At 33.6% G+C, this 27,119-nt stretch overlaps 3 protein-coding genes and 1 pseudogene across 3 annotated transcripts; 1 reads left to right on the top strand and 3 right to left on the bottom strand.

Annotated features, from left to right (window-relative positions):
• Nucleotides 1-6,301: 6,301 nt before the first annotated feature.
• LOC128161396 (tripartite motif-containing protein 3-like) lies at nucleotides 6,302-11,547 on the bottom strand (annotated as a pseudogene).
• A 253-nt stretch (nucleotides 11,548-11,800) lies between these two features.
• On the bottom strand, nucleotides 11,801-14,943 carry LOC128161402 (uncharacterized). The gene is made up of 2 exons (XM_052824686.1): nucleotides 14,526-14,943; nucleotides 11,801-12,223 (listed from the first exon to the last, which is right to left on the bottom strand). The coding sequence occupies exons 1-2, from the start codon at nucleotides 14,724-14,726 to the stop codon at nucleotides 12,092-12,094; spliced, it is 333 nt and encodes a 110-aa protein (XP_052680646.1). The 5' UTR covers nucleotides 14,727-14,943; the 3' UTR covers nucleotides 11,801-12,091.
• Nucleotides 14,944-18,839: 3,896 nt separating this feature from the next.
• LOC128161398 (putative nuclease HARBI1) lies at nucleotides 18,840-21,145 on the top strand. The gene is made up of 3 exons (XM_052824683.1): nucleotides 18,840-19,384; nucleotides 19,885-20,061; nucleotides 20,467-21,145. Exons 1-3 carry the CDS (start codon nucleotides 18,887-18,889, stop codon nucleotides 20,983-20,985), a joined length of 1,194 nt encoding a protein of 397 aa, XP_052680643.1. The 5' UTR covers nucleotides 18,840-18,886; the 3' UTR covers nucleotides 20,986-21,145.
• Nucleotides 21,146-21,236: 91 nt separating this feature from the next.
• LOC128161400 (uncharacterized) lies at nucleotides 21,237-24,047 on the bottom strand. Its single transcript, XM_052824685.1, has 5 exons — nucleotides 23,907-24,047; nucleotides 23,438-23,577; nucleotides 23,120-23,244; nucleotides 22,903-23,014; nucleotides 21,237-22,720 (listed from the first exon to the last, which is right to left on the bottom strand). Exons 4-5 carry the CDS (start codon nucleotides 23,006-23,008, stop codon nucleotides 22,008-22,010), a joined length of 819 nt encoding a protein of 272 aa, XP_052680645.1. The 5' UTR covers nucleotides 23,009-23,014; nucleotides 23,120-23,244; nucleotides 23,438-23,577; nucleotides 23,907-24,047; the 3' UTR covers nucleotides 21,237-22,007.
• Between the last annotated feature and the right edge of the window lie 3,072 nt (nucleotides 24,048-27,119).

The following is a 27,119-nucleotide window of genomic DNA, read 5'->3' as shown; positions in this document are numbered from 1 at the left end:
TAAACAGTGGATAAGTCCGAACGGCAATCCAACCATTAAATAATTATATCTAATATACAGAATCCCTTTACAAATGCCTTGACGGCGCATCGTTACCATCAAACCCAAGGAAATGATCATCCATTTTAATTAGCCGGCTTTTAGCTTGTAGTAAAACTGCGCTGTTCTTCAGAAAAACTCCTCAGATGGCCATGGTTCTTTGTCCTCGCGGTATTTTTGTAGAGAATGATGACAAATTGCGGTCCAAGGACCCTGAGTTGAAGTGGCTAGGCACTGGAAATGTTTGACAAGGAAATCAATTTCTTGTGCTCTATCATCTTGTTATTACTTCTTCTCCGTTGTTGTAAACATATTTGTGACATTGATTAAGAATCAAAATTTGATATTGTTTTTTTAAGATTCCCTTTTACCTGATTTTACACTGTCAAAGATTACAGTAAAAGAAAGAGAAAAATATCCCAAGAAATATATTGAACTAGTACTAAATGATAAAATAAACTATGTCTCTCTAATCTATGTGCAAATGGCTTCCAGAACCCCGAAGTAAAATAAACAATCAAAGAAAGTACAAGGAGGAACAGAATGATTTACAATGATTTTTATCACATTGTTACAAAAAAGGAAAGAAGGAGAAAGAAAAAAAGAACTATAAGATACATATCCCAGACGTTTGATTTCTGTAGAGTTATAGCCCCTGTAAAGCGTCATTAAGACGAATGACTTAGCGCCGGCATTACGGTTAATTATTAATGCCCAACTTAGTCATTAAACTATCGGTAAAATCATTAACAGCTTCATATCTTAAATACATTTGAAGTTCTGAAATATGTGATTTACATTTTGCACCCATATAATCACTGTAAAATATGATAAAGAGAGATGTTTAAATGAATAATGAATAAACTTTAAGCCGTTTGATGTAATCAGGGTTGATAAAATGTTTCTAAGAAACAGGTACTATCCTAGAAAATGATTGAATATCAAACAACCTATTATTATTTTTTTTTGCAGTGTTCCCATCGATAGCAAAGAACACTAACTGATTTTTCTCTTGAATTTTGGTGTTTGATCAAGGATCTGTTTAAAACTGTCAATCGGTTTGGTGAATCTGACTTTATGGTATTAGCTATAGAGATTTATTTGTCAGTGTGGTTAGTCACGCCTGAAATTAACAACTAACAGTTATTTTCCCGTCGTCAATTAAGAAATTGTCAACTTATCAACTTCTTGCTTGATGTTATCGAGAACTATCTACGACTGATAAATACCAAAGCGCAATATATATATGTACCAAAAGAGGACAAACAAATCCCAAGCTCGCTCGTCCAAATCAAATGGTTCATTCGGGTTCAACATATGAAAAAACACGTTTTTCCCATGTATATCTATTCATAAAAGACGATAAAAAGTAGATGAAAATTGATATTAAAAAGAATATATATCGGGTTTTTCAAAAATTCAAAATTACAGCTTAAGACAAGTTAGTAAAGTAATAAGTGTTGTCGTTTCAACTTTAAACGCCCGACTCAATATTTTCATTTATCTAATTTGCAGCTATTTATAAATAGAGAAGACGCAGTGCAGAATCGAAGTAGTTCAAGACCTAGACTAACTGGAGTTACAATAAAAATAACAATCACTTTAACAAATGTTTTAGAAAAAAGCATGTTCGTACAGCGTATATAAATTTTCATATTTTTAATATTTGAAAATTAAATGAATAAGTATATATGAGATGAGATTAAGTAGAAAACACATGGAAACTTTGCTTAGAAATTTAATAAATAAAATAAAATATATAAGTATAAAGCAAATAGTTGAATTCATTTTTGTTGTTTAAGTTAATATCATAATGAAAGTGTAAAGGTGCGAGTATATCGTAAAGGTAGACTTATGGTTATCTTATAATAGACCACAATACATGTACGTGCCTTTTGTTTTTAAGAAATATATTTATTTTTAAATTTTGATAAAAATTACTTCATTTGGAAGGAACCCCCATATAACAAATAAATGAAAGGCGTTTATAAATTTTTAAACTCTTTTTATTTCTTTTAAAAACATTAATTTTGTAAAGCGTTTTCATGGGGGGTTTTATGTTAAAAAATGGAAAGTCCTTTCTTAAGAATGAAATAATCGACATTTTTTAATAATGGATGAAAACCAAAAGGAAAGGAAAGATGAAGAAGTAGCAGGTTTTTACCTGAGACAGAAAACTCAGAAAGGAAGAAAAGACAAAGCTCGATCAGATTACCAAATTAAGGATCTGTCGACATCAGGGCCAGCGCTCTCACGGTCTCGCGAGATGATAACGATGTTTGACAGCCCCTCTTTCCTCTGCCATTACACGGCATCCCTATCCGCCATTGTTGTTGTCGGCACTACCCGGTAGTTACCAGCGTTTGCACGTAATAAATCAGACCCTTGTTGAAACGATTAAATAGGGTTGACGGTAACAGCAACCGACCATCCGTACACGGCATCGCTCCCTAATAACGGCCGGCAGTCCCAGGTATTGCCTTTTTTACCGATAAAATACGATGTATCAATTCAGGGGAGGCAACCAGCAATGTGGCCCCCTCTTTTAAATCAAGTTGATCAAATTTCTAAATTAGAGGACTGGTATTCAACAATATAAAACTGCAAATTACTTTAATATCGCGAAGAACGCCTTTGCCGTCTCCCTGGAGAATATCCACGGTCCCTTTGTGTAACAGGTACTTATTTTCTTAATTTGGTTTAATCGTAGGACTTTATGTCGTATAAGATATCAAAGAAAAGATCAATTTCAACCATGGTTTTTTCTGATACAATTATTTCTACTGCCTTTGCACGCATTGCTACCAAGTGTTACACGCTAATGGCAGGGCTGAAAGAAGTCCCAAAGTTTACTTCGGACAAATTGCTGATCTTAAATTGTGAACAAGCATTGCTGTCATTTTTGCAAATAATCCTTAGCTTCATTTCTGTCTTTACCTTTTAGTTAAGAATGGTCTGAACATATTTTATTGCATAAACATATACAAATGGTTCGAACACAAGTTCTAACAACTAACGAGGTTCTTATTAAGTATAACAATTTATAAATTTATGGAAAGTACAAAGAAATGGATATTACTTAAATATAGTTAAATTATCATGATTATGGAACAAACGTATCTGTATTTAAAAAACCTAGTCCTGTTTGAATTTAGTCTAGGCAGTAAGACTGAAATTACGAGAATCTACCAAAATCTCTGATAAATCTTTGAACAGCTAAAACGATGCGTTGGTTTAGATTGACAGTCAAAGATTCATCTCCCCACACAAGTAAATGACAATTAATAACGTGGATTTGATTTAAATTTAGAATGTTTGAAAACAGTTCATTTCGTGCATTGGTATATTTCTTAAAAAAAAAACAACAACAACAAACAAACAAAATTAATGATAAGAATTTTCTGGTAATCCACATTGGCAAATAGGGCTTTCAATAATATTTTTCTGAAAAGGTCAAAGTTTAAGATGCATGTGCAGAACGATGTGTGAATAATGTAAAGTCGTCTCTTGCCGAAGCAAAAATAGAACGGAGGTTTAGTTTGGTTTAATTGAATACTGCCTTTGAAACTTCTAAACGAGAAATTATTTCTGGTGATTAAACTTAAACTATACCATTAATTGATCGTGTCATGAACAAACCATTTCCTGAATATTTCTAGTCTACATTTTAGAATAGTATAGTCTTCACGATTGTGTGTATTGTAATTCGATTCTAAAGTCCTGGTAGAAAGCAAACTATTTTTGAAATAGTCCGGTACCAAATTATTATGAGTTTTATACATTGTGCTCAATTTTGCTAATTTTCTGCTGTCTGAGAGAGGCATCCATCCTGTTTCTAAATAAAGGGACTCTCTTAAAGATAATAATTGAAGGTCGAATAAAAGTCATGTACTTTTTAGATAAAGTATTTCTACCTATGCTAAATTTGAGCTTCTTCGTTAGGCCGAACCTTTGGTTCAAATGTTAATTTACACTAAAACATGCATTTGTTGTTTCTATAATCATTGGCTTGTAAGCCAAAAGCTGTCCCAATACATAATTTCTTTACACAATATAGCGGTTAATTTGATTTTAGGTTTTGTTAACACAATTGCTTTGGTCACTAAAATAAATCTAAGCAATGTATAAAAATTACTGGTTTTAGGCCTATCGTACCAATGTACATGTATTATTTTCCCTAATTATTTGGTTATGATTTATCCTTGAACAAGTCTGAAATTCTAGCTCTATAAATTAATATGAAAACTAGGAATGATTTTAGTAGGTGTGGATATCCTTACTTAGGAGTTCCTAAGTTACCGTCTAGCTACATCTTAAGATCCCTAACCTTTTTTTTTCTAAGTTAAATCCAGGCACGTAGCATCGATTTTGAAAGTTGGGGGGGGGGGGGCAGACTCATCCAAAAAATCTTGAAAAAAAAATGGCGTACATTTATAACTTATAATTTGATTTCTCTCATTTCTATTCCAATTTTTATACATACTCCCAAAAAAGTGTGGGGGGGACCACATGAATAATAATTCAAATTTAAGAAAATATAGAATTATTTGGTGCGAGAAAAAGTGGGGGGGGGGGGGGGGGCAGGCCCCCCTGGCCCCCCTGATGCTAGCTCTTAGGAACACATGTACACTTAGGTTAAATCTTAGGATCACACTTAGGTCAAATCTTAGGAACACACTTACGTCAAATCTTAGGAACCCACTTAGGTCAAATCATAGGAACACACTAAGGTTAAAAATTTGAAGGTTGAAATGTCTGGCATTTGTCTAAAATTATTAAAAGAGGAAAGTGGTGGACATGGTTTGCATTTATCATAAAAAGTTTTGTATAACTTTTCATTTATCGAAGCTCTTGTTGAATTTTTCACCCTTTTATTATAGAATACATTTAAGTATATGCGAGTTTATATCTTTAATTTGCATGACTGATCAAAGAGAGATAACTCCTATCACATACATTTTAATAAAAGTTTTATCAAATTGATTAATCAGAGCACTTTGGTTTTTTGTTTTGTTGAAATAAAAATAATATACTAAAGAATAAGATAATATATTTGCTCGTGTTTACTGTGAAAATATATTAACAATGGACACGATTTTAAAATGCAAAATAATTCCGCAACCCCCCCCCCCCCCCCCCTTGGAACGGTTAATAGCGAATATTGTATCAAATCTATTATCTAGCAAAACATCGACTTTTGTAGTCTTTTAACTTAGTACTCCAAACATATTGACACTATTGACTGCTGTTTGCGCCAAAATCTTATTTAGAACCTCAATGCCAACTATTCTAAAATATCCGCCCATCCGTTGGTATAGGCTCATTTTGATTGAAAAAATAACGCAAGTCATTCAAATCCCTGTTGCAGTTACCCTCCTTACATCAGAAATGTTATTTGTAGCACATTTGAACCTTTGTAGAAAAAATAAATAAGACTCTGGTATTTTTTTATTTGCATTAAACAGTGAATTTTAACATTTCTGTATATTTTCATGCGCGGATATAGATAGGGAGAGTCGGTACCCCCTGAAAAACTCAATTTTCTTACTTATATAGTAAATTTGCCGAAAATATGACGCGGACCTCCTCTGGAAAAAAAATTCTGCATCTGCGCATGCATTTTACGCTGAAATCAAGAGTAACTGTGCTTTTTACTTCTTGTGACCTTTGACCTCATCCACTTGTCAGCATGTTTAATCTTCATAATGTTTACTAACATCGATGACTAAAATCTTAAAATACAATAGTTTGACAGAACACTTACTGACATATTAACCTATTGACCCATCAACCTTTTGAACTGGAAATATACAGGGGTCATGCTATAACAATGCGCAACCTGCTTACAGGGTATGGCTAAAATAAATCATCTATCCATAACCTAACAAGATTGCTCACTTCTTCGATGGGACCTGGTCATTGACAAAGAGGATGTTTTTAATTTTCATCTCAGATCTAAGATGCAACAATCAGCATTGCTTCAAAATAGTCTTAGAATTAAATGTTACAGAGTTTAAAATTTCCAACTGATAATATCAACATTCAGACATTTTGCTCCATCCAATTAAATCTGAAAATCCAGTTATTTTTTTTATATTTAAAATTACAGTTAAAAGGTCAACAATATAACATACACGCGTTCTGATACACTGTAGATGGCAGTCTATTGACCGGCAGTTGAAAATAGACGCAAATATTTAATTTGTAATGAAACAACAAAATCCCTTTGATTAGGTAATAAAAATAATTTTTAAAAGTCACATAATTGTATACAAATCATTTATTATACACAATGATATACTCATCCAACAGAATGACATGAATTAAATGGTTTTTTTTCTTCAAACATTCACTTGTTCTCATTCTTGATATACAATGTTCATTAAACAGAATGTTTGATTGTATTCTTTTCAACTTTTAATGACAAGCATATATATATATACATGTATATATAATAGTTTGTTTGGAAAGTAAAATATTTATGCTGTCATTTTTTACCATTAAAATCACTGCACAAAAACAATGAGTTTGTTACGATTTACATAGAGAAACTAAACAATAGTATTGTTGGTATGTAAAGAATATATGAAGGTGTTTATTTATTAACATAAACTAATTATATAATACAGATAATTAACTGTTATACACAAACAAGTATAATATATACAGTCAGTTTGTCAACATGTAATACATATAAACAATGTTACACTGCTGTGTAATGTTCTAGACATATTGTATTTTCTTCACTGTACCTGTCCACTCAGTCACAAAGAGGTTGTCTCTGGTGTCCACACATAAACCCCGTGGATCCTGTAAATGACAGTTGTCAATGTAGCGGAGGAACTGTCCGTCCTGATCCAGGATGTGGATACGGTGGTTGGGATAGGTATGGTCTGCTGTCAGGATCCGACCCTGGCTGTCTGTTGTGATGCCGTATGGATAGAATGATTCCTTGGTAGTAGAGGGAGGACCAGTGTAGGTAAACCGGAGTTTCCCGGCCTGATTGACCACCACTACTGCACGGGCGTCATGGTCTGACACACAGATATCTAGGTTCCTGTTCTCACTGATGTATTTATTGTAACCAGATGAATAGAGAGGTTGTCCTTTGTCGTCGTACTGAATACTTTGTTTCTCTGTGGAGCCAGAGTAACACACAACTTTTGTTTGTTTATAATCATCACTCTTCATGACAACCAGGAGGTCACCAGAGGAGGTACTACAGACACCGCGAGGTCTCCACCCCTGTAGTCTGATCACTGTCTGTATCTGTGTATTCTTCACTATGTTCACAGTTCTATCATTGCCATCAGTATAAACTAGATCCCCACTCCTTGTCACTGCTATGTCCCATGGACCGTCCCCTGACTTGGTTTGGACTGACTTCACTAGTTCCCCACGGAGGTTGTAGAGTCTCATGATTTTGTCATTACCACGCGTCCACACCTCCTCATCACTCAGACAGGACACACCGTCTAATCCCCAACACTCGGTGTCTATCTGTGTGATGATTCGTGGTACATCAATGAGCGGTCTGTCCGGGAGAGAGGACTCGGCACCGGGAGATTCCATGGTGTAGCCATGTTCTTCTGTTTTGATAGATGACGCTGACAGAGAACCAAACTGTTGATAAAGCCGTTCTTTGTTGATCTTCTGAGGGGTAAAACTTGGTAAAGACACTGTGAGTTTAGGAGGCAATCTTCTGAATTCATCATTCCTGGATTTGTAGGCAGAGACACGGCTGACATCATTGGAGTCCAGTAACGTCTTCAGTTCAGTAATGCTCTGTGTGATTTCAGAAATGGTGTGTTTAATTTCATCTTCCTGTTTATTTAGTGTAGCCAGGTGTTTGGTGTCCATTTCATCAAGATCAGATTTCATGTTTCTGATAATGGTGTTTATTTCTCTGTGCAAGTCTTCTCCATGTTTGTCGATTTCTGTTGTTAATTTCTGGGAGTTTTCATTCAGAGCAGATTTTTGGACTGGGATAATGGATGCAATCTCTTGATATTGAAGATAAATGGATTTTTCTAGTTGTTGTAAATCTTTTTGAATTATTTCTTTCTTCTTGTCCATGGTTTTAGTTATTTCAATAAATTGATGGCCGTTGTGTTCTTCAGAGGAACGACATGTTGTACAAATAGGAATGTCACATTGCTCACAGTAATGTTCACATATTTTTGAGGAATGTTTTAGACACTTTGGAGTATATCCCCTCTTTTTAAATGGTACCACTTTGTGTTCTTTGGATTGATCAGATAAATGGTCCCCCTCACAGGCTTTACACAGATATTTGTTACAAATGACACAGTACATAGGGGGGCCCGGGGTCTCACAGAGGTGACACCGTAACACATCCTGAAGGCTGTACTCAGGGTCCATGGTCAGACACTTTTATTCATGTTCTGAAAAATAAACACAAAATTTGGTTTAATTATATAAACAATAAAACTTATATGTAATAAGTGAGATGAGTTCAGAAAAAGTCTTAACAGAAATGTTTCTATCATCTTCCTTCAAATAACAATGTGGTAGAGTCAGGTATATGGCATTCCTACTAGCTCTGGCTAGCGGGTTAACCCTTTAGCTCGATCGGTAGAGTGCTGGACTGGCGTGCCAGAGGACCCGGGTTCAAACCCCAGCAGAGGCAGTAAGTGTCTCTGTTACAACAACACCATTGTTAAGGACAATTACATTATCATTTTATTTAAACTTTATAAATTTGAAGCACTGATTCTTTTTTGAAACTCAACTTCATTATTGAAAGACAGATTTATATAAGGAATAAGGAATCATTCTTTAAGTATTATGAGGTGATAATTTCGGTCGGGTCATGATCAAATCCAATAAAGCCCGAAGGGCTTTATGATAGACCGACCGAAATTATCATCTCATAGTATCCAAAGAATGATTCCTTATTACTAATATTTATATAATTTTAAGCCATCATACGATTATATATTTAAATATAAATAAGCAAACCCTGCTGGCGCCTCGATTTGGCGTCATTTGTATTATGGGTTATATAGTACAAAATCGATACGTAGTTTTATCACAGGCAAAGACACTGGTAAATGTAAACATATGAGTATGAGTCCTAAAAAGTGCATTAATTTTGTCTTCGTAAAAATCTCATAATAGATAATTGCTTTTAAAACTTACTACTGCATCAAATGAATTCAAACAATCTTTACTATTAAAATATATTGTACACATATATTTGTTTGCCTTTTTTTTTTTTACTTTAATTGTTGTAAATTTTGTTACAAAATTTCATTATATTAATTCTAAATAGTAACATATTTAAAAATATATATATTTTTGTATAAATTTTTAAATAGAGTTATCATTAGTTACTTATAAATATTTCATTTCTTTACAGTTCAGATTTTATTTTAATAAACAAGAGGCCAATAGGCCTTGACGGTCACCTGCATGAGTACCACATACAAACTTGTTTAAGTCTCATAGAAGTTTAATTCTGGAGTAGGAAATTTATAATATTGTACAGACCACCTCCCTGCCTGAAATCTTTCAAAAAGGACAATGAAACCTATAACTTTTGCAAAAAACTTACAATCATTATAGAGTGCATGACCTGATATTGAAAAGATGCAAGATTCTGATATAAAATAATTTCCCCATATTTGTTAACTTTCAGGATATGTTTTATGTGCATATGTTTTCATAGATAAACTGAACTCTTTCCAAATGGTTTTACAACGTCTTAACTTTGATAGACAGCTTCATTCTTTCTCTTTTTTAAATGTGTGAGTTTGCTTATTTCCTTCATAGAAATTCCTGAGCAGAATAAAATAATAAGACAAATATATAACCCCACCTCAGCCATAACCCTTGCCTTACATGTATATGTAGGTGACATGATATATCATTAAAGATGACAGCTTAAAGGTTTTTTTTCTAAATATGCAGTCAGTTTTTATTTTGTGTCAGCATGCAGATGTTTTTTAAATATTATATATATTAAACTAATTGACCATTTTGGCCACACCTTGCATTAAGAACCTCTACCCTATACACTATATATGAGTGTTTTGGCCCCGCCCTAGATTCAAATCCCTGCACTGGGAGACATGAAATTAAAAAAAAATGATAGATGGCCTTTTTTCCTTCTTTATAATAATGCAGTCAGCTTTTATTCAGTATCAGCAGAAGTAAAGATGACTATTTTCTTAAACATTTAAATGCTTGAACACTATATGACTATTTTGGCCCTGCTCTAGAGTCAGAACCCCTACCTCGGGGCAGTCGGGGGACATAAAATTTATGATTTTCATAGTGGGCTTCCTGGTCTAAAACATTCTTTACTCTGTGAGTTTTCCTTTCAGGTGAGTGGGAGTAATTTTTAAACATTATATGCTTTTACACTAAACATCCACCTAGGCCTTACAGTCAAAACCCATACTCCAGGGGACATGAAATTTATAATTTTAGTAAAGAACATCCTGGTTAACATAATTACTAAGTCAGTTTTTCATACAGATGTGTGAGAGTAGAGAAGAAGAATTTAAAACACGATGTGCATTAACTCTATATGGCCATATTGCCGCCCCCCCCCCCAACCCACCACCTACGGGTTGAACCTCTGACCCAGGGGCCATGAGCTTCACAATTTAGGCAGAGGAGTTCATGAGTAACCATGCATTTAGTTTTTTTCCCATATGTGTTGGAGTATAAAGAAGAATATTTTCTAAGATTTAATACATTTTCACTATATGGCTATATTGGCCCCGTTCTAGGACACAAACTTCTGACCAGGGGTCAAGAATTTCACAATTTAGGTAAAATACTTCATGGACATCATAAGCATGCATTTAGTTTTAATATATATATATATATATGAGATTAAAGAAGAAGATTTTCTAAGATGTAATACATTTTTTATTATTATATGGTCATTTTGGCCTTACCCTAGAGTCTGAACCCTTGACCCAGGGGCAATGAATTTCAAAATTTTGGTAGAGGGTTTCATGTACATCATAACCATGCATTTCCCTCATACATGTATGTATGGGTGTAAAAAAGATTTTTAATTTTTTTTAATTTATTGTTAATTTAATGCAGACATGCAGTGTCATGCAGGCACGACGGACGACGCACACCATATGACGACGAATGAAGACCATTTGCAATTGGTCACCTGAGTGACTCAGGTGACCTAAAAAATGCTACAGGTTGCTGTCAATTAATGTAAGCTGATACATTTCAGCAATATTCATTGATATAGAACATTTATACTCAATGGAAACAAATTAAAGATTATAAGCATTAGATTTAAATTTTCAACAATCAGAAAATAACAGCTGACAATAATTAACGCATTTAACAAACTATACACACCTTTATAAAGGCCTTTAACTCAAAATGGCGACATATCTTTAATGTTTACCATTTGTTTACACTTCCTTGTTGATGGTTCTCCCTGACAGCCTGTAAAAATCACGTGATTGGTTTAAATAAAACTTCGGGTAACCCCAAAACGAGATTCAATACATCATGCGCTGATCGGGGTGGGGTGGGGTGGGGTGGGAGGGGGGGGGGGTCCGAAACATCCCCTCTTTTCGTGTTTTTGTTCATTTCTTTGTTATACATAATGAAATTACCAAAAATATCCACAGGCGCCTGTTTTAGACAGGAGGTCTATTTTCTATACACAATAGAACAACTACTGTATGAAACAAGCGTTAAGCGCTTGTCAAAAAATATCCCTAGTACCCCCCCCCCCCCCCCCCCCCCCCGATCCGCGCATGATACTTTGTGCTACATGTAGTTAATTGTTAAAGAACAGTTAAGATAATCTTATTCATCTTAATTAAATTGAAAAGGTTAATGAGTATCTTGATAAACATGTACTAGCCGACAGAAATGAAGTCTGGCTTATATAAATGAACTTCAACATAACGTTTGACATATGAGTTGATGTTATAATATGTGTGTGATCAGAAGAACACTTTTGTGATTCCAGTCTTATGAGTTGTTATATAAAATTAAACTCCCTGATGTGTAGGTCTCTATATCTCATCTTCCAGACCTAGTTTTTCTCCGACTCCATCACGTCTACTGTCGTCTGTTCTGTCTGTCTGTTGACTGGTCCTCTGTCTCTATATAAGAGGAACTGGGTGGTTTCGCCCTCGTTACACGTGTGCTCTAAGATGTTTCGCCCCTGATTAAATACAAGTAATAAATCATGTAAATAACTGAAGCATAGATAGGTTTTATCCGATTACCTGCAATTATATCTTTAAGAATCCGTAATGTACTATCATAAATTATGGATTTTTTTCAAATAGACAAACCAAGAATTTATTTTGCGACAGTTTTTTGTCAATCTGAGTCTTGCAAATATATATTTGATGCCAGTAAATGTTGCAACATATAACGTCTAAGTTATGATTGCCTCAATCCAGGCACGTAGCATCGGGGGTGGGGTGGGGGTGGGGAGGGGCCTGCCCCCCCCCCCCACTTTTTCACGCAGCGAAGATTTTTCTTAAAGAACTCAGTCGACCCACAAACCATGAAAATTGGCCTAGTTTCAAATATTGAAAATTGTACCATTATATACTCTCTAGAATACGTGCTTCCCGGAAATGGTTTTTTTTTTTTTATATATCTCATAGTTTTCTTGTATAACGTTGTTAAATATGGTGTTATAAATTGTCAAGTCGGCTTATTTTCATGAAAATGATCACGATGCACAGTGCTGTGTACATGCATATGCATTATTCAGCAAATGATTAAAAAATATGTGTGCAGGGAAATCAAAATAAATAAATGTGTTAATAATTTTGTCTATTGCAATATGCTGCGGTAAAATTACAAATAACAATATGGTTAACATGTTATATCGACGGTAGATAACCATGGCTGATGCACTAAAAAGCAATTATAATCTCAATTATAATAATTAAAATATTTGTTTATTCAGAATGTATAATTAGACAGGATTAATTGTATAATCAGTTTTTAAACTCAATAAATTATTCAAATTATCCTTCTGGGTGCTCTTAATTGATACACATGGACATGGACATGGACATGATACACAATCCACATGTATGTGCACAGCAACGAACTGAATCGACACCGCTTCCTGTAAAAACATTGTCGACTCGAATTTACTCGGGAGTTTTTGACAACATGCAACAACATTTGCAGCGATCATCAGTATTCTAGCTACAATCCACATGAAAAGTGTAAGTATTTTAACATCGATATTTTCTTAATTTAATTTGTCTATTTCTTATGAAGCTTATAGCTAATAGGTTATTTTTTATAAGCTTACTGATCAAGTCAGTGTCGATAAATAAAACAAAACATATGCTAATTCTTAATCATTATATTATCCATAACCCAGAAATAAAAATAACAACAATGATGTGTATTCCATTGATATAGATAATATTTGCGAGGAAAGATGAATAAATTAAATGCCAGTAGGTCATGGTTGATTATATAGCTTATGAAAATTAATTACAGGAGTAACAGGATATGTATGAACATGCATTTTTCCTGAGATTACAGTTATTACAATTATATCTACAAAGTATTTGAGTAATAAAACATTAAATTGCTGCAGAAGTAATGCATTGATCATGAATCTTTTACATATCAATTGTTTATGCATGATACAAGTGAAATTTAACTCTCTCTCATCAATAAAATACTCATTCTCTCTCTCTCTCTCTCTCTCTCTCTCTCTCTCTCTCTCTCTCTCTCCCACACACTCTCTCTTATACATGCTCATTCTCTCTTTCTGTTTTCTCTCCTGATTTCTACACACTCTCTCACATCAATAAGATAAATATGCTCTCTCTCTCTCTCTCTCTCTCTCTCTCTCTCTCTCTCTCTCTCTGTCTGTCTCTCTCTCTCTCTCTCTCTCTCTCTCTCCTCTCTCTCTCTCTCTCTCTCTCTCTCTCTCTCTCTCTCTCTCTCTCATATATCAGTACAGATTAAAAAATGAAACAAAACATTAGTTTCTCAAAGTCAACATACAATGAAAAAACCCCAGAACTGTACACTCAGGTAAATGTACAACTTAAACTGGACATACTTGTCACACATCTATTCCTCTGGTTAGTGGTGTTCCAATCATCGATTATAATTGAAAATCAGTCGATTGCTGACGTAATCCAAGCAATCGATTGCATTTTTAAAATTCTGATTAATCGGTTTATTATTTTATTTTACAAGCATAATAGTTTTTAACCCTTATTTTCCAACCACAGCTATTGCTTTTGACTTATGTGTGTAAGTTAAAGGTGCAGATAAATAAACTCTTGTATTTCTACCCGTATAACAAAGCATGTTTCTGGGCTTGGGCGTACTTTTGGTTCTATAAAATGAACAAAGGACCAGTTGGATCACCACAGAAAGTCATCATTTACCCATTCTTATGATTTATTTGTTAAAATTGATGTACTTTTTACATGTCCGATTATAATCGATAATTAGTCAGTTAGAGTAACCCAATCATCGATTATGAAATTCTTACCGATTCCCATCACTACCTCTGGTCCACTTTCATCACTTTCACTGGAGCTGTCAGAGTCATCCACCAGTGTGGCATCATCAACAAACTCCCCCCAGTCTCGCACTCCCAGTTTCTCATCTCTTTGATGGCGAGCATGTCCCAGATACCAAAGGATGGCAGCAACATGGGAACACATACCCACAACACGAGCACCAGCCCTGCACTTGCAGTACCAAGCCTTGACTTCACCCTCACCATACTGTATCCACAATAGGTAGGATCTTGATGACACGTGACGACTCTGCAGTTTTACACGAAGAAGGCCTGGCTCCTCTCTGTGGACTTGGATGCTGCAGTCTCCCTCTATATGTTCTTGGGCATATGATGGTGATAGACGCAGTTGGTATACACCGCATGTGGGTATATCCCTCTAACTATTTTTAGAATCGGTAGGACAACAAAGAAGTGCCTTTAAGCAAAATAGTCCCTATACTTGCAGAGTGTATATACATTTATTGGGACATTTTAAATCAGAATGGTTGACACATGTCAGAAAAGAGGATTTGCAATTTTTAAAACAATTAAGTGTCAAAATTGAATTATCATTTGAAGAAAAGAATTGAAATTGTTTGATGTACACCCTTTCCAAAACTGAGAAATTCCCTACTTTTACTTTCATTTTCAGAGTTTTTCAATACAGACGCATTTTGCCGGAAAACGAATCTGACTTCAAACCACGAAATTTTAACAGGAAAGAGACAATTTGATGAGCTTTCATTCAAGAGGTCCCTCGTTGCTGAACGAAAATTAGGGCCGGAGCTATGAACCATAACGTTAACATTACCGCCTATGGAAAATGCATTAGTGGACTATACCCATATTGAGCTCCATGCTGGTAAGGCATATTTCTTGTTTATTTGCAATTATTATGATAAACGTGCATTTTTCTTTTGTACATTTTCTCATTTATGTGAATAAACTAAATTTCCAACAAGTTCAACAAGTTTAATCATTTTAATAGCATATTTTTCAAGAAAAAATCCATCACAACAACCCTCCCCCCCCCCTCCCCCCCCCCGGGATTTTCAAAAAACCAATTTAAATTAAAGAATTTGTGATTTTAACTTGAATGTAATTTATTTTGAGTTTTTACATTAAAAAAAATGAAAATGTAGGTGTGTTTCTAACTATATATGAGTTTAGAAGACTTTTTTTTTTAAATTTGAGACCAAATATCACTTCGGGTTTTTAGTGCGATCATTTCAAGCGCCGAGCAAAAGTGAAAGTAGAAAAGCAGAAAGTTTCCGGTGAGGAAAAATACTTCATTCCAGCAGTGTCGGCCAGCTATCTAAGATTAGTTTGCATTGTACGGGAATTGTATTAGTGTCCGGTAGGTTCCAATTCTATATTTATGATGATAGATTTGCATTAAATTGGAGTAAATTAATTTGTCATGCATGTGACATGACTATGTACCGAAGATGTAGGTATGCACTCTTTAACATGTAGAAGCCTACCATGTTGGTTAGTACTTAATCCACAAAATCTATCTTTGTTTATCATAATCAAAATTGAATGAAATTGTCAGTAATCATTTTAAGTAGATATTTACTAGTATTTATTTATTCATACTATTAAAAATAGATCAATATGTTGGGTTGGGGGTTGATATTGAATTTTATGGGGGGGGGGGGGGGGGGGGTGTTGGTCTTTAGGCTGTATAGATGTGTTGTGCATGAAGATGTAGTTATTGTTGCCTATCTGTTCTCTCTTGCTGTATCTTTCCCCCTCTCTCTAAATTCCCTCTGTCTGTCTGTCTGTCTCTCTGTCTGTCTGTCTGTCTCTCTCTGTCTGTCTGTCTGTCTGTCTGTCTGTCTGTCTGTCTCTCTCTCTCTCTCTCTCTCTCTCTCTCTCTCTCAACATATGGCTGCTTTTGATTTGGAATTGCAAATGTTGGGAATAGTGTTGGATAATGTAGAATTTAATTCAAAACATTTCATTTTAGATAACATGTAAATTGAAATGGAAGTCTTCTTCCAAGAATAGAACACAACAATGAGCCACACTTGATGTAAGTGAAATTTATGTTTGTAACTTCACTCATCCAAGTTTAAAAGAAGGAACCTATAAAAACTATATACCCTGCATGGCCAGTATTTTACATGCAGATAATTTAGAATATTATAGATACTGGGAAACTTTACATTGATTATACATATTTCACAGACTTTGTGGGTATTTCTTGTTCTTTTGGATTTTGAACTTTAGTTAAATGTAGACTCTCTTCCACAGGATATGTCTTTTGATAATTTTTGTTAAATTTGTTACCATGGTAACAATATACAAGAGTAAAAGAAAAAATCCTTATTAGCAAGTTTCTTTTCCCTATGACATATATTTAATGAGTTAAGTCATGGTGCATTTGTTCCGAAATTAGGCTTAAATAAAAGTTCAGCAAATATTACACTTATATGAGTAAAAACAACTCATCACTATGACGTCATTATGACGTCATAGGTGAGGTAATCTCAAGCTAGCATCAAAATGGAGCAAAAACTGAATTGAGGGCCTCACATTATAGAGTCATATAACTTTATTATTTATAAACCAATACCTACATGTAATACCTTGATGGATAGGGAAATTCCTATACTTTTCTATTTTACCTTTTTCGTGGTGTTTGAAAACAATTCTTTTTTGTAACTTAAGAAAAACTCATGATTTTTACGACAACAATTTTATAAAATCAGACATAATTGAGCTTTTTCATAAGAATATGAACAAAATAAATTTGGTAAAATATTGAATGTTTATGTTTTACATGTATTTTAATCCTTGAGATTAAAGTTTCCTCAATTTATGCAATTTGAAGAGCATCGAGTGCCAATGAGCTAAATGTTGTTTAGGTAAATTATGACTGGACTGTTTCTTCAAATTTCATGCATGTGTATCAATGCTGCAAAATCCATAGTTATGTATTGAATTTTTCCAAATTTGGAATCATGGTTCTTTATTGTGTCTAGAGTGAATATATAAGCTAAGAATTGTAAATAACCACAATGACTGTTTTATATTGAGCTCCATGCTGGTAAGGCATATTTCTTGTTTATTTGCAATTATTATGATAAACGTGCATTTTTCTTTTGTACATTTTCTCATTTATGTGAATAAACTAAATTTCCAACAAGTTCAACAAGTTTAATCATTTTAATAGCATATTTTTCAAGAAAATATCCATCACAACACCCCCCCCCCCCCGGGATTTTCAAAAAACCAATTTAAATTAAAGAATTTGTGATTTTAACTTGAATGTAATTTATTTTGAGTTTATACATTAAAAAAAAATGAAAATGTAGGTGTGTTTCTAACTATATATGAGTTTAGAAGACTTTTTTTTTTAAATTTGAGACCAAATATCACTTCGGGTTTTTAGTGCGATCATTTCAAGCGCCGAGCAAAAGTGAAAGTAGAAAAGCAGAAAGTTTCCGGTGAGGAAAAATACTTCATTCTAGCAGTGTCGGCCAGCTATCTAAGATTAGTTTGCATTGTACAGGAATTGTATTAGTGTCCGGTAGGTTACAATTCTATATTTATGATGATAGATTTGCATTAAATTGGAGTAAATTAATTTGTCATGCATGTGACATGACTATGTACCGAAGATGTAGGTATGCACTCTTTAACATGTAGAAGCCTACCATGTTGGTTAGTACTTAATCCACAAAATCTATCTTTGTTTATCATAATCAAAATTGAATGAAATTGTCAGTAATCATTTTAAGTAGATATTTACTAGTATTTATTTATTCATACTATTAAAAATAGATCAATATGTTGGGTTGGGGGTTGATATTGAATTTTATGGGGGGGGGGGGGGGGTGTTGGTCTTTAGGCTGTATAGATGTGTTGTGCATGAAGATGTAGTTATTGTTGCCTATCTGTTCTCTCTTGCTGTATCTTTCCCCCCTCTCTCTAATTCTCTCTGTCTGTCTGTCTGTCTCTCTGTCTGTCTGTCTGTGTCAACCATAAACGTTTATGTGGCGAAAGATTTGTCCAGGACATACTTAAGAGTTTTTCAAAATTATGAGCTTAGCTCCTAACCTTCAAACTAAAATACGTTATTTAGTTGCTTCTGAGTTTAGTAACAGATTTAGCTTCATTTAAAATTAACCACATTATCAGAGGACTCGCTTTTTTCGGACTCCGTCGGACGCTTTTTGAAGTTGTCTCCCTTAGCACATGAAACGCAATGTGTACACCAGGTCACGTGATCCTCACATCAGTGATGACGCGACCTCTAAATATAGGGCGAGTTCGATCACCAACTAATGGTTAGTATGGTAAGTGCTATTGCGCATGTCCGTGATCGAACTGAGTTTAGTTTCACTTTGGTTTGTAAACATGGCCGAAATTTCTTCGATCCTTAAAGTGAAAATACCTCTTTTGGAGTTTTTACAAGAAGAAGACGATTACTTTTATTTCTTTGCTCGTCATCAAACGGATAGATATTGGTCTTTAAGGAAGAGAGAATGGACCCCAAAAATTACTAGCTATATGGAAACAGTGTTTACCGAATTTGGACTTCCACAAAACATTGATGACTTTCGTGTACACTATCGTGTTAGTAGAAACCTGTTTGAAATTATTCTTCGGGAAATATATGGAAGTTTACTTTTAAATGGATATGGGCCATACAACGCCATAGAACCTCCACAACAACTCCTTGTTTGTCTGTGGTACCTGTCAAATATGTCGTCAATGAGAGAGTTAGCTCATATTTTCAACTTGTCAAAATCAACAGTTCATGCAGTTGTAATGAGAGTGTTGGATGCACTTCAAGAGTTAAAACCAAGGGTAAGTAGTTCACTTAAATTTAAAAAATATTCTTGCTTATCAGTGGCGTCGGAAGCAATTGAAAGTGGGGGGGGGGGGGGGCTAGACTTATCAAAAAATAATGACAAGCAAAAAGATATTTAAAAAACGGTCTTTGGTTATGTTGTATAACTTATCCCCCCTAGCCCCCCCCCCCCCCCCCCCCCCCCGGGTTCTGACGCCTATGAGCATAAAGGTACGTGTGATAAGTAAATTAGAATTTTATATGATATACTAAAAGATAAACAGCAGCTGCTGTGTGCTACACATTAAATAGATCAGCACAAATGTTTGTTGCATATATTTTAACAAGGCATAATATACATCATAAGTGTTTTACTTATTCTATCAAATAATAATACGTTTATATCACACATGTATTCAATGAATGGGTATAGATTTTCAATTATTGATTTCAAATGTCAAGAACCTGCAATTTATATTGATTGTATACTTTATTTAATTAATGGTTCTATTTAAAGGTGATTTGCTGGCCAAATGCTGAGCGACAAAAAGAAATCTCTCGAGAAGTTGAGAACATATGTGGACTTCGAGGGGTAGTTGGATTCCTTGATGGAACGCACATAAGACTATCATCAGCTCTCAATGGTGAAAGGGATTTTTATAACAGAAAAGGATTTCCGTCCATTCAAGTACAGGTAAGTAGCAAATGTAAAAGTATCTTGCTTGTATAAATGTTTTGATGTCATAACTTTGCGTTAACTTAAACTTGGCAAAAAGTAATTACTTGGGTATTATCATGGTACCATTGTTTTATCCCATTACCACATTTTCATCATTTGACATCATTTTGATAATCCTATACACATCATGTATTTATATATGGTTGTACAATGTATATCTATCTAACTTATCATTAAATATTTTCGTGATTTTTCAAACAAATTACCTAAAAACATTAATTTAAGGTGTATATGTTAAAATAAACTCCATGCTTATTAAAATGAAGATATTTTTTTTAAAGAGCAGTAAAAAAACATGCTTTCCACACCTTTGCATACATTTTCTTGATAACATGTATATACATGTAATATATTTTGCAGGCAGTAATAGATCACCAGATGAAATTTACAAATATTTATGCTGGGTGGCCAGGGTGTGTCCATGATGCGCGTGTTTTGAGAAATTCCACCTTATACACAGAGGCTGAGGCAGGAAACCTTGTTCTCGTTGATCACTATATTCTCGCTGACAGTGCATATCCTCTCAGGAACTGGTTAATAACCCCGTTTAAAAACTTGGGAAATCTTACCCCACAGCAAGTCCGTTTCAACAAAAGACTGTCAAGTGCACGACAAGCTGTCGAACGTGCTTTTGGCCATTTAAAAGGACGGTTTCGTCGACTGCAGGACATTCCGTTACACAGCTCCACAGAAATTTGCCAAATGATTTTGGCTGCCTGCATATTACACAACATGTGCATCTTTAATGATGATGAAGTTGAAGATTACATCATGGAAGAACAATTACAAGATCCAAATGACTGCCAGTGTGATAACATTTACCAAAATGGACACAATGGCATTGTGAGGAGATTGCAGCTTGTCAATAGCTTAAACTGATAACTTAAATGGCTGAATAATTGTATTGAATTTTTTTTTCATTTGCAATTTGCAAGTGATCATTTTGTATGGTATGTTGTAGAACAATATAAAACAAATTGAAATTTTAATATAATTTGTGTCAAATGCAATAAAAGTTACGACCATCAACAAGAAAAAAATCTTGACTACTCATTTGTATTTACTTTAATATTAAAGAAAACATTATTTTTGTGCTATGTCTTCAGGATAAAAAAAATTGAACAGATTAATAAATTTAACATTTTATTTATAAAATAAATAACAAAACTTCAACATATTGCTATTTGGCACAATATAAAGTAATCTGTAACACAAGAAAAACACATAACAGCTTAATTATCACAATATCAATGTCCGCACATCAACTTGTTACTTTACTTAAGTGTTCAAATGAAATTTTCTAAATGTTTAGTTTTAGTTAAATGTGCACTTAAGAAAAAAATATTGAAAAATCATTTATTTATTGCAGCTTTGTTTTGTTTCAAGCTGATAAACTTTATAGAAGCGTTGTTGCTGAACAGCTTATAAATAATAATTCATAAACTATATGCAGACATGCATCAACTAGTTCGTGTATTACATAAAATTACATATAATTATGTCTCTTAAATGCATATCTAAGACCAAAAGTACGAAATACGTGTAACTACACAACAGATAATCTACATTTAGAAGAAAATTGAAACCTTTGTGTAATGATGTTTTCTTCCATAAAAAAAGATTATTAATTAAACCGAAGTATACGACCAACAATATGTTTGTCCAAAAAAGAAAATAGAGTACAACAGACATTTGGGAAGTCTGGAAATGCTGAAAACCAATGTTAAATGGTTAACATTATTCAGGTTTTTTTCAAATAACATTCAAACTTGAAAACAGTTCTTTACTGCTTTCATCACTTAGGTCACTTGCCACTTTACTTAGTGTTCAAATAAAATTTTCTAAATGTTTAGTTTCAGTAAAATGTGCACTAGTCTAATGAAAACGATATCGAAAAACATTTACTTATTGCAGCTTTCTTTTGCTTCAATTTCTCTTTCATAAAGATTTAAAAGTCTGTCTAGTCTTGCCATTTTATCTGTGTGCATCTGCTCCATTTTGTCATTGAATTGTTTGTTATGTCTTTCTAGTACTTCCAGCACGTCTGAACGTCTTTTCGCTGTACCTTTATTCCTTTTAGGTTGCTCTGAAGACTGTTTAGGCCCTTGTCTTTCAGGGTTTTTTTCCAAAGTGTCTAACGTGATGGTGGGTTTTGTACTTTCTCTTGTACCATATATTTCATCAAACTGCTCTTTCTGTCGAAAATATTTCCTTTCAGTTCCAGTTGGGGCATCAACAACTTCTTTCCAGCGTTTTTTCAGACTGTAATACTTGTTCATTGCCTGATTAGGGGTAACAATACAGTGGAGAGTATCTTTAAGTTGGGCAGTAATGTCTTTCCACAACATGGAATGGTTTTTGGATTTTAAAAACTTCTCATTTTTCTCATGCCTGAGATTTACCAAAACATCTTCTTCTTCTGCCTTCCAAACGTGTGTGTTGCTGGTATTTTCACAAGTAATAGGGGATTCCGATCTAGACGATGATGCTGAAGTGAATGATGAAGTGTCAGATGATGCTGAATGCTGGTCATCTGATCTACTAAAGCTGGATGGCAGATCCGACTTTTCTTCATTCAGAAGAGACTGTAGAACTAAGCTTTTGACTGATGGATCTGGGGGAAAAAAATTAATATTCAAGTTAAATGCAGGTGTTTTTAATGGCTGTGAAGAATACCTAACTGACTTTGATCTACTACAAAACAATAACGAGGCCAACATGATACTATTACTGCTTAAAATCTAACTTTTTAGATTTATTGTTATTTATGTACCAACCAACTATTATTTCATGTACCTGTCTCCTTTGAGAGCAGCATGTTAAAAACTTCTGTCTGGCACCACACCCGCTTTTCACTTCCATCACTATTCCTCAGAACAAGAGTTCTCTGATCTGTAGACATTCTAATCTGGAATACAAGAAAACTGTGTTCATTCTAAGTACAAAAAAATCTAAAACAGTTTGCATACAGTGACGACCAGTTATAAAATCATTTTCTATCGTAAATGTATACCTTGTTTTGTTGCACACTTCTCACAAAGAGTATCTGTTAGTTCTTTGGTTAGAATCAGTTCTAGCTCATAGAAAGCACACTGTGCATGGAAGCAGTCTTTACAATATGGACACCGCAAATAAATCCTAATAAAAAAGAATGAGATGCGTGAATTTTCTCATTACTTAGCATTGAAAAAACACTTGTTACTTTTTTAATAATAACATTAAAGAGTATTACAGATTTACTCTTAAGCGTCTTCTCAAGAAAGAAGTCTAACAATAATTTTTTAAAATGAAAATTCACTTATGTCACTAATAATGATATGCATAGCCATACCTGTAATTACCATCAACAAATATTTCAGTCTTCTTAGACTTTTCCTGAGTCTCCAAAGAATCGAGGGAATGAATAGGTGCCTTTCGTTTGCAGATGTAACACGTCCAGTGGGATCTACGCTCTTCAACTGAATCTGCCATCTTAAAGTACATGTGAAAAAATTAATGTATACTTGTACAAGGTATACCACAAGCACCTTAATTGTTATCAGTAAGTCAGTCGATAATACCAATTTTACTGAGCGACTTATTGGTAAAAATTTATGACTGGCTTCGGACCACTTTTTCACAAGTACCCATCATAAGATAAATAATCTTTTATTTCTATGAAATACTGCAATAGGTAATTGTATTATACCACAAAAAAGGGAGCACGTGTAATATACACAAATGAAACCAAAATTTACATCTTCAAATTTAAGATTAAGCATTTTATATCGATTTTTTTACTGCAAAATCTCAGGTCTCACCTTTCTCCGCCATCTTTGAACCAGCGTGACCAGTGTATTCCCGCTGGTTTAACCGCGGTTTCATTTTCCACCGACTAAAGTGAGTTCGATCTTAGTTTAGTCGAAATGCAGTGACCGTGGTTTGTGATCGAACTTGCCCATAGAATGCATGAAACGTTTTGTAAACTCTCAAGCATATTTCTGACAAAGACAAACATCCGGTTATTTTGGCGCTAATCGGAAGGATTCAAGGATATACTATTCTGTACAGGTAAGTTTTTTTCTTTGTATTTAATCAAAGCACATGTTATATATATCATCGCAAATTATTAGAATTTTTTATCGGGTTTTAAATCCATTTTGTAGGCAGTAGGATGGAATAGATATTTGTGAAAACGTGTATCTTTCGACGGGGTTAATGAAGATTAAGTAAAATTTATTCATTCCCAGATAGAACATTTTACAATATATTTTCTTACTTTTTTCATGAGCATTTTAATAAATAGAAGTTTCATATGTGTTGTCAGTTTGTCGTGGTGTCAAGTGTATTCATCTGTGATGACAAACGAGATGTAAACGAAAACCAAACACCGTTAAAATTAGGACCCAGTTGATTTTAGGACCGTCTACCATACATTGCATAAAATTTGAGGCACCATCAATGCTGTATAATGCACTGTTAATCCATGAATAAGCTTTTAATATCGGAACTTGCCTAGACTTTGAAAAATACGGAAGCTTTCGCGGACAATACATATTCCAGCTAAATTTAACAAATATTTCAAAAAAGAAATAAAATATTTAAAAATAAGAAGTATATATGAAAGCAATATTTATTCAGGTACTGTTCATTATCTTTTGAAAGAGAAATTGCAAAATATTGAATGAATGATTCTATGTTTGATAACATGTGTACACTCAGTCACATTTATTGTCGCTGGAGGCTTCTGTGAGAAATTTGCTGAATAGAAATTGTTTAGCACAGGGTTTTTATAGAAAAAAATAGAATTGTCACAATTTTGAGCATACGGTATATGCTCAGGCACCTGAAGTTATATCTTTTTCTCATAATAAACAAAAAGTATCCTATACCTAATAATACACAAGGGAGGATGGAAATTGACATATTTGGGTCATACTTTGGGATATCCCTTTTCTGATTGGTATTCTATTGGCAACTCTTAATAGATAGACATTAAAAGCTCATAACTCACAGACACAATCATAAAGTGTCTTGCTCACAACCAGGGATGGGGTAATGGTAATTTGTAATGGTAATTGAGTGTAATTAATTACAAATTTTGATGTAATTGAAAGTAATGTGTAATTGGCCAAATTTTCAATTACATGTAATGGTAATTTAATTAATTACTTTCAAAAAAGGCATGTAATTCCAATTACTTTTCAATTACTTTCAGTTACACACTGATGTACATATAAATATGAAGCTGTCCACTACCCATTGTTCCCCACACTATCAATGGTACAAGATCAAGTTAGGATGAGAAGTTAAAAGCATTAAACTATTATTATAGCTATCATACTTAATATTTTTCAGAATGAACTTTTTCAGTGATTCAATATTTAATAATAAGTTTCCCAAATTTAATTAAGTACATGTATTTGATGATTTGCTTGATCTCTTTTTTCTTAAAAAATACTTATTTCCCTTCTTATTAGAAAAATTAGTGTGTCAATTATCATTGACTTAGATTAAAACATCACTGTTTAATATAAAAACAAAATCAGTGTTATATAAACTATCAAGTCATGCAGCCTAAAATACATAGAGCTAAAATGCATGGCTTCAAATGGGTTTTAAGTTTTTGATGTCTAACATGTCCACAGGGTGTGTTCCCTTATTGCAAACATTTGATAATTAGGTAGAGAACAACAGGTGTGAATTGTGTTTTGATAACAATTATAGTCTGCCCTCTACCTGAGATTAACCTGTAATTTGGCATTGTATTCATAAAGGAAAAAAAAGTGTATAAAAATGCAAAGGATAAAGTTTTCATTTAATAGTTTTGCATGCTGGAAATACTTGCGTTGACATGATAGATGTAGGTTAGGGGATATGACTTTCAAATATTTATTGAATATTAAGGGACACCTCCATATTGTGACTACCGATACCTGCGTTTTGAAATAAACAATAAAACCAGATTTATATTATTTCTTTCCAAAAATTGTTACTTATCAAAGTAGTAAGCAAATTCTCAAACAGTGAAAGTATTTTAATTATAACGAAATTTTATTCACATTATAGACATACCTCCTTAAATGTTTATGTGTTGTAGATAAATTATAGTTTTATTAAATTTTTATGAATTTCAAAATGTAATTTGTAATTTAATTAATTACATTTGCAAAGTAATTGTAATTTAATTAATTACATTTGAAAACTCTTGTAATGGTAATGGTAATTTAATTGAAGAATTTAAGCAAGTAATTGTAATTTAATTAATTACTTTCCAATGTAATTGACCCCATCCCTGCTCACAACTCATAATCATTAGACATTAAAAGCACACAAGTCACGGACACATTTGGCAAATTGAAGAGTATCAAATTTTAAAAGTGCGTTGTTGAATGTTCACAACTCATAGTCGATAGACATTAAAAGCACACAACTCAAAGACACTATCATTTATCAAAGTTCAGAATAAAATTGGAAAGTGTCTTGCTCCAAACTCATAATCAATAGACATTAAAAGCACACAACTCATGGACACAATTATTAAACAAATTGAAGAATGCAATTTAGAAGTGCCTTATTCACAACTTGTAAGGTAGAAATTATAAGCACATAACTCCTAGACATATTTTTTAAACAAATTGAAAATACAATACAATTTTACAAGCGTCTTTTTCAAAACTCATTAACTATAGACACTAAAAGCCCATAATTCATGAACACAATTATATAGCAAATGTACAATACAATATTCAAATGTCCTATTGGCAACTCGTAATTGGTAGACAAAAAAATCACACAACGCACGGACAAGATCATTTATCAAAGTGAAGAATACAATTTAAAAGTGTCTTGTTCACAACTCATAATCGATAGACATTAAAAGCACACAACTCACGGACACAGTTATTTAAGAAAGTGAAGAGTGCAATTTAAATGTGTCTCGTTCACAACTCATAATCAAAAGACATTAACAGCCCATAACTTATGGACACAATCATTTATTTAAGTGAAGAATACAATTGGAAAGTGTCTTG

This window comes from Crassostrea angulata, chromosome 8 (genome assembly GCF_025612915.1).
Source record: "Crassostrea angulata isolate pt1a10 chromosome 8, ASM2561291v2, whole genome shotgun sequence".
Classification (NCBI taxonomy): Eukaryota; Metazoa; Mollusca; class Bivalvia; order Ostreida; family Ostreidae; genus Magallana; species Magallana angulata.
The sequence above is the reverse complement of the archived record's forward strand: the minus strand, read 5'-3'. Positions and strand labels throughout refer to the sequence as shown.

Excerpts from the sequence above, each read along its gene's own strand:
- LOC128161402 (XM_052824686.1), bottom strand. The coding sequence starts at position 14,726 with ATGTGTTCCCATGTTGCTGCCATCCTTTGGTATCTGGGACATGCTCGC. Across the intron at positions 12,224-14,525 it reads ATTTCATAATCGATGATTGG|GGGCGAAACATCTTAGAGCA; the intron begins GTTACTCTAACT and ends GTATTTAATCAG.
- LOC128161400 (XM_052824685.1), bottom strand. The coding sequence starts at position 23,008 with ATGTCTACAGATCAGAGAACTCTTGTTCTGAGGAATAGTGATGGAAGT. Across the intron at positions 22,721-22,902 it reads GCTGCTCTCAAAGGAGACAG|ATCCATCAGTCAAAAGCTTA; the intron begins GTACATGAAATA and ends TTTTTCCCCCAG.
- LOC128161398 (XM_052824683.1), top strand. The coding sequence starts at position 18,887 with ATGTCCGTGATCGAACTGAGTTTAGTTTCACTTTGGTTTGTAAACATG. Across the intron at positions 19,385-19,884 it reads TTCAAGAGTTAAAACCAAGG|GTGATTTGCTGGCCAAATGC; the intron begins GTAAGTAGTTCA and ends TTCTATTTAAAG. Across the intron at positions 20,062-20,466 it reads TTCCGTCCATTCAAGTACAG|GCAGTAATAGATCACCAGAT; the intron begins GTAAGTAGCAAA and ends TATATTTTGCAG.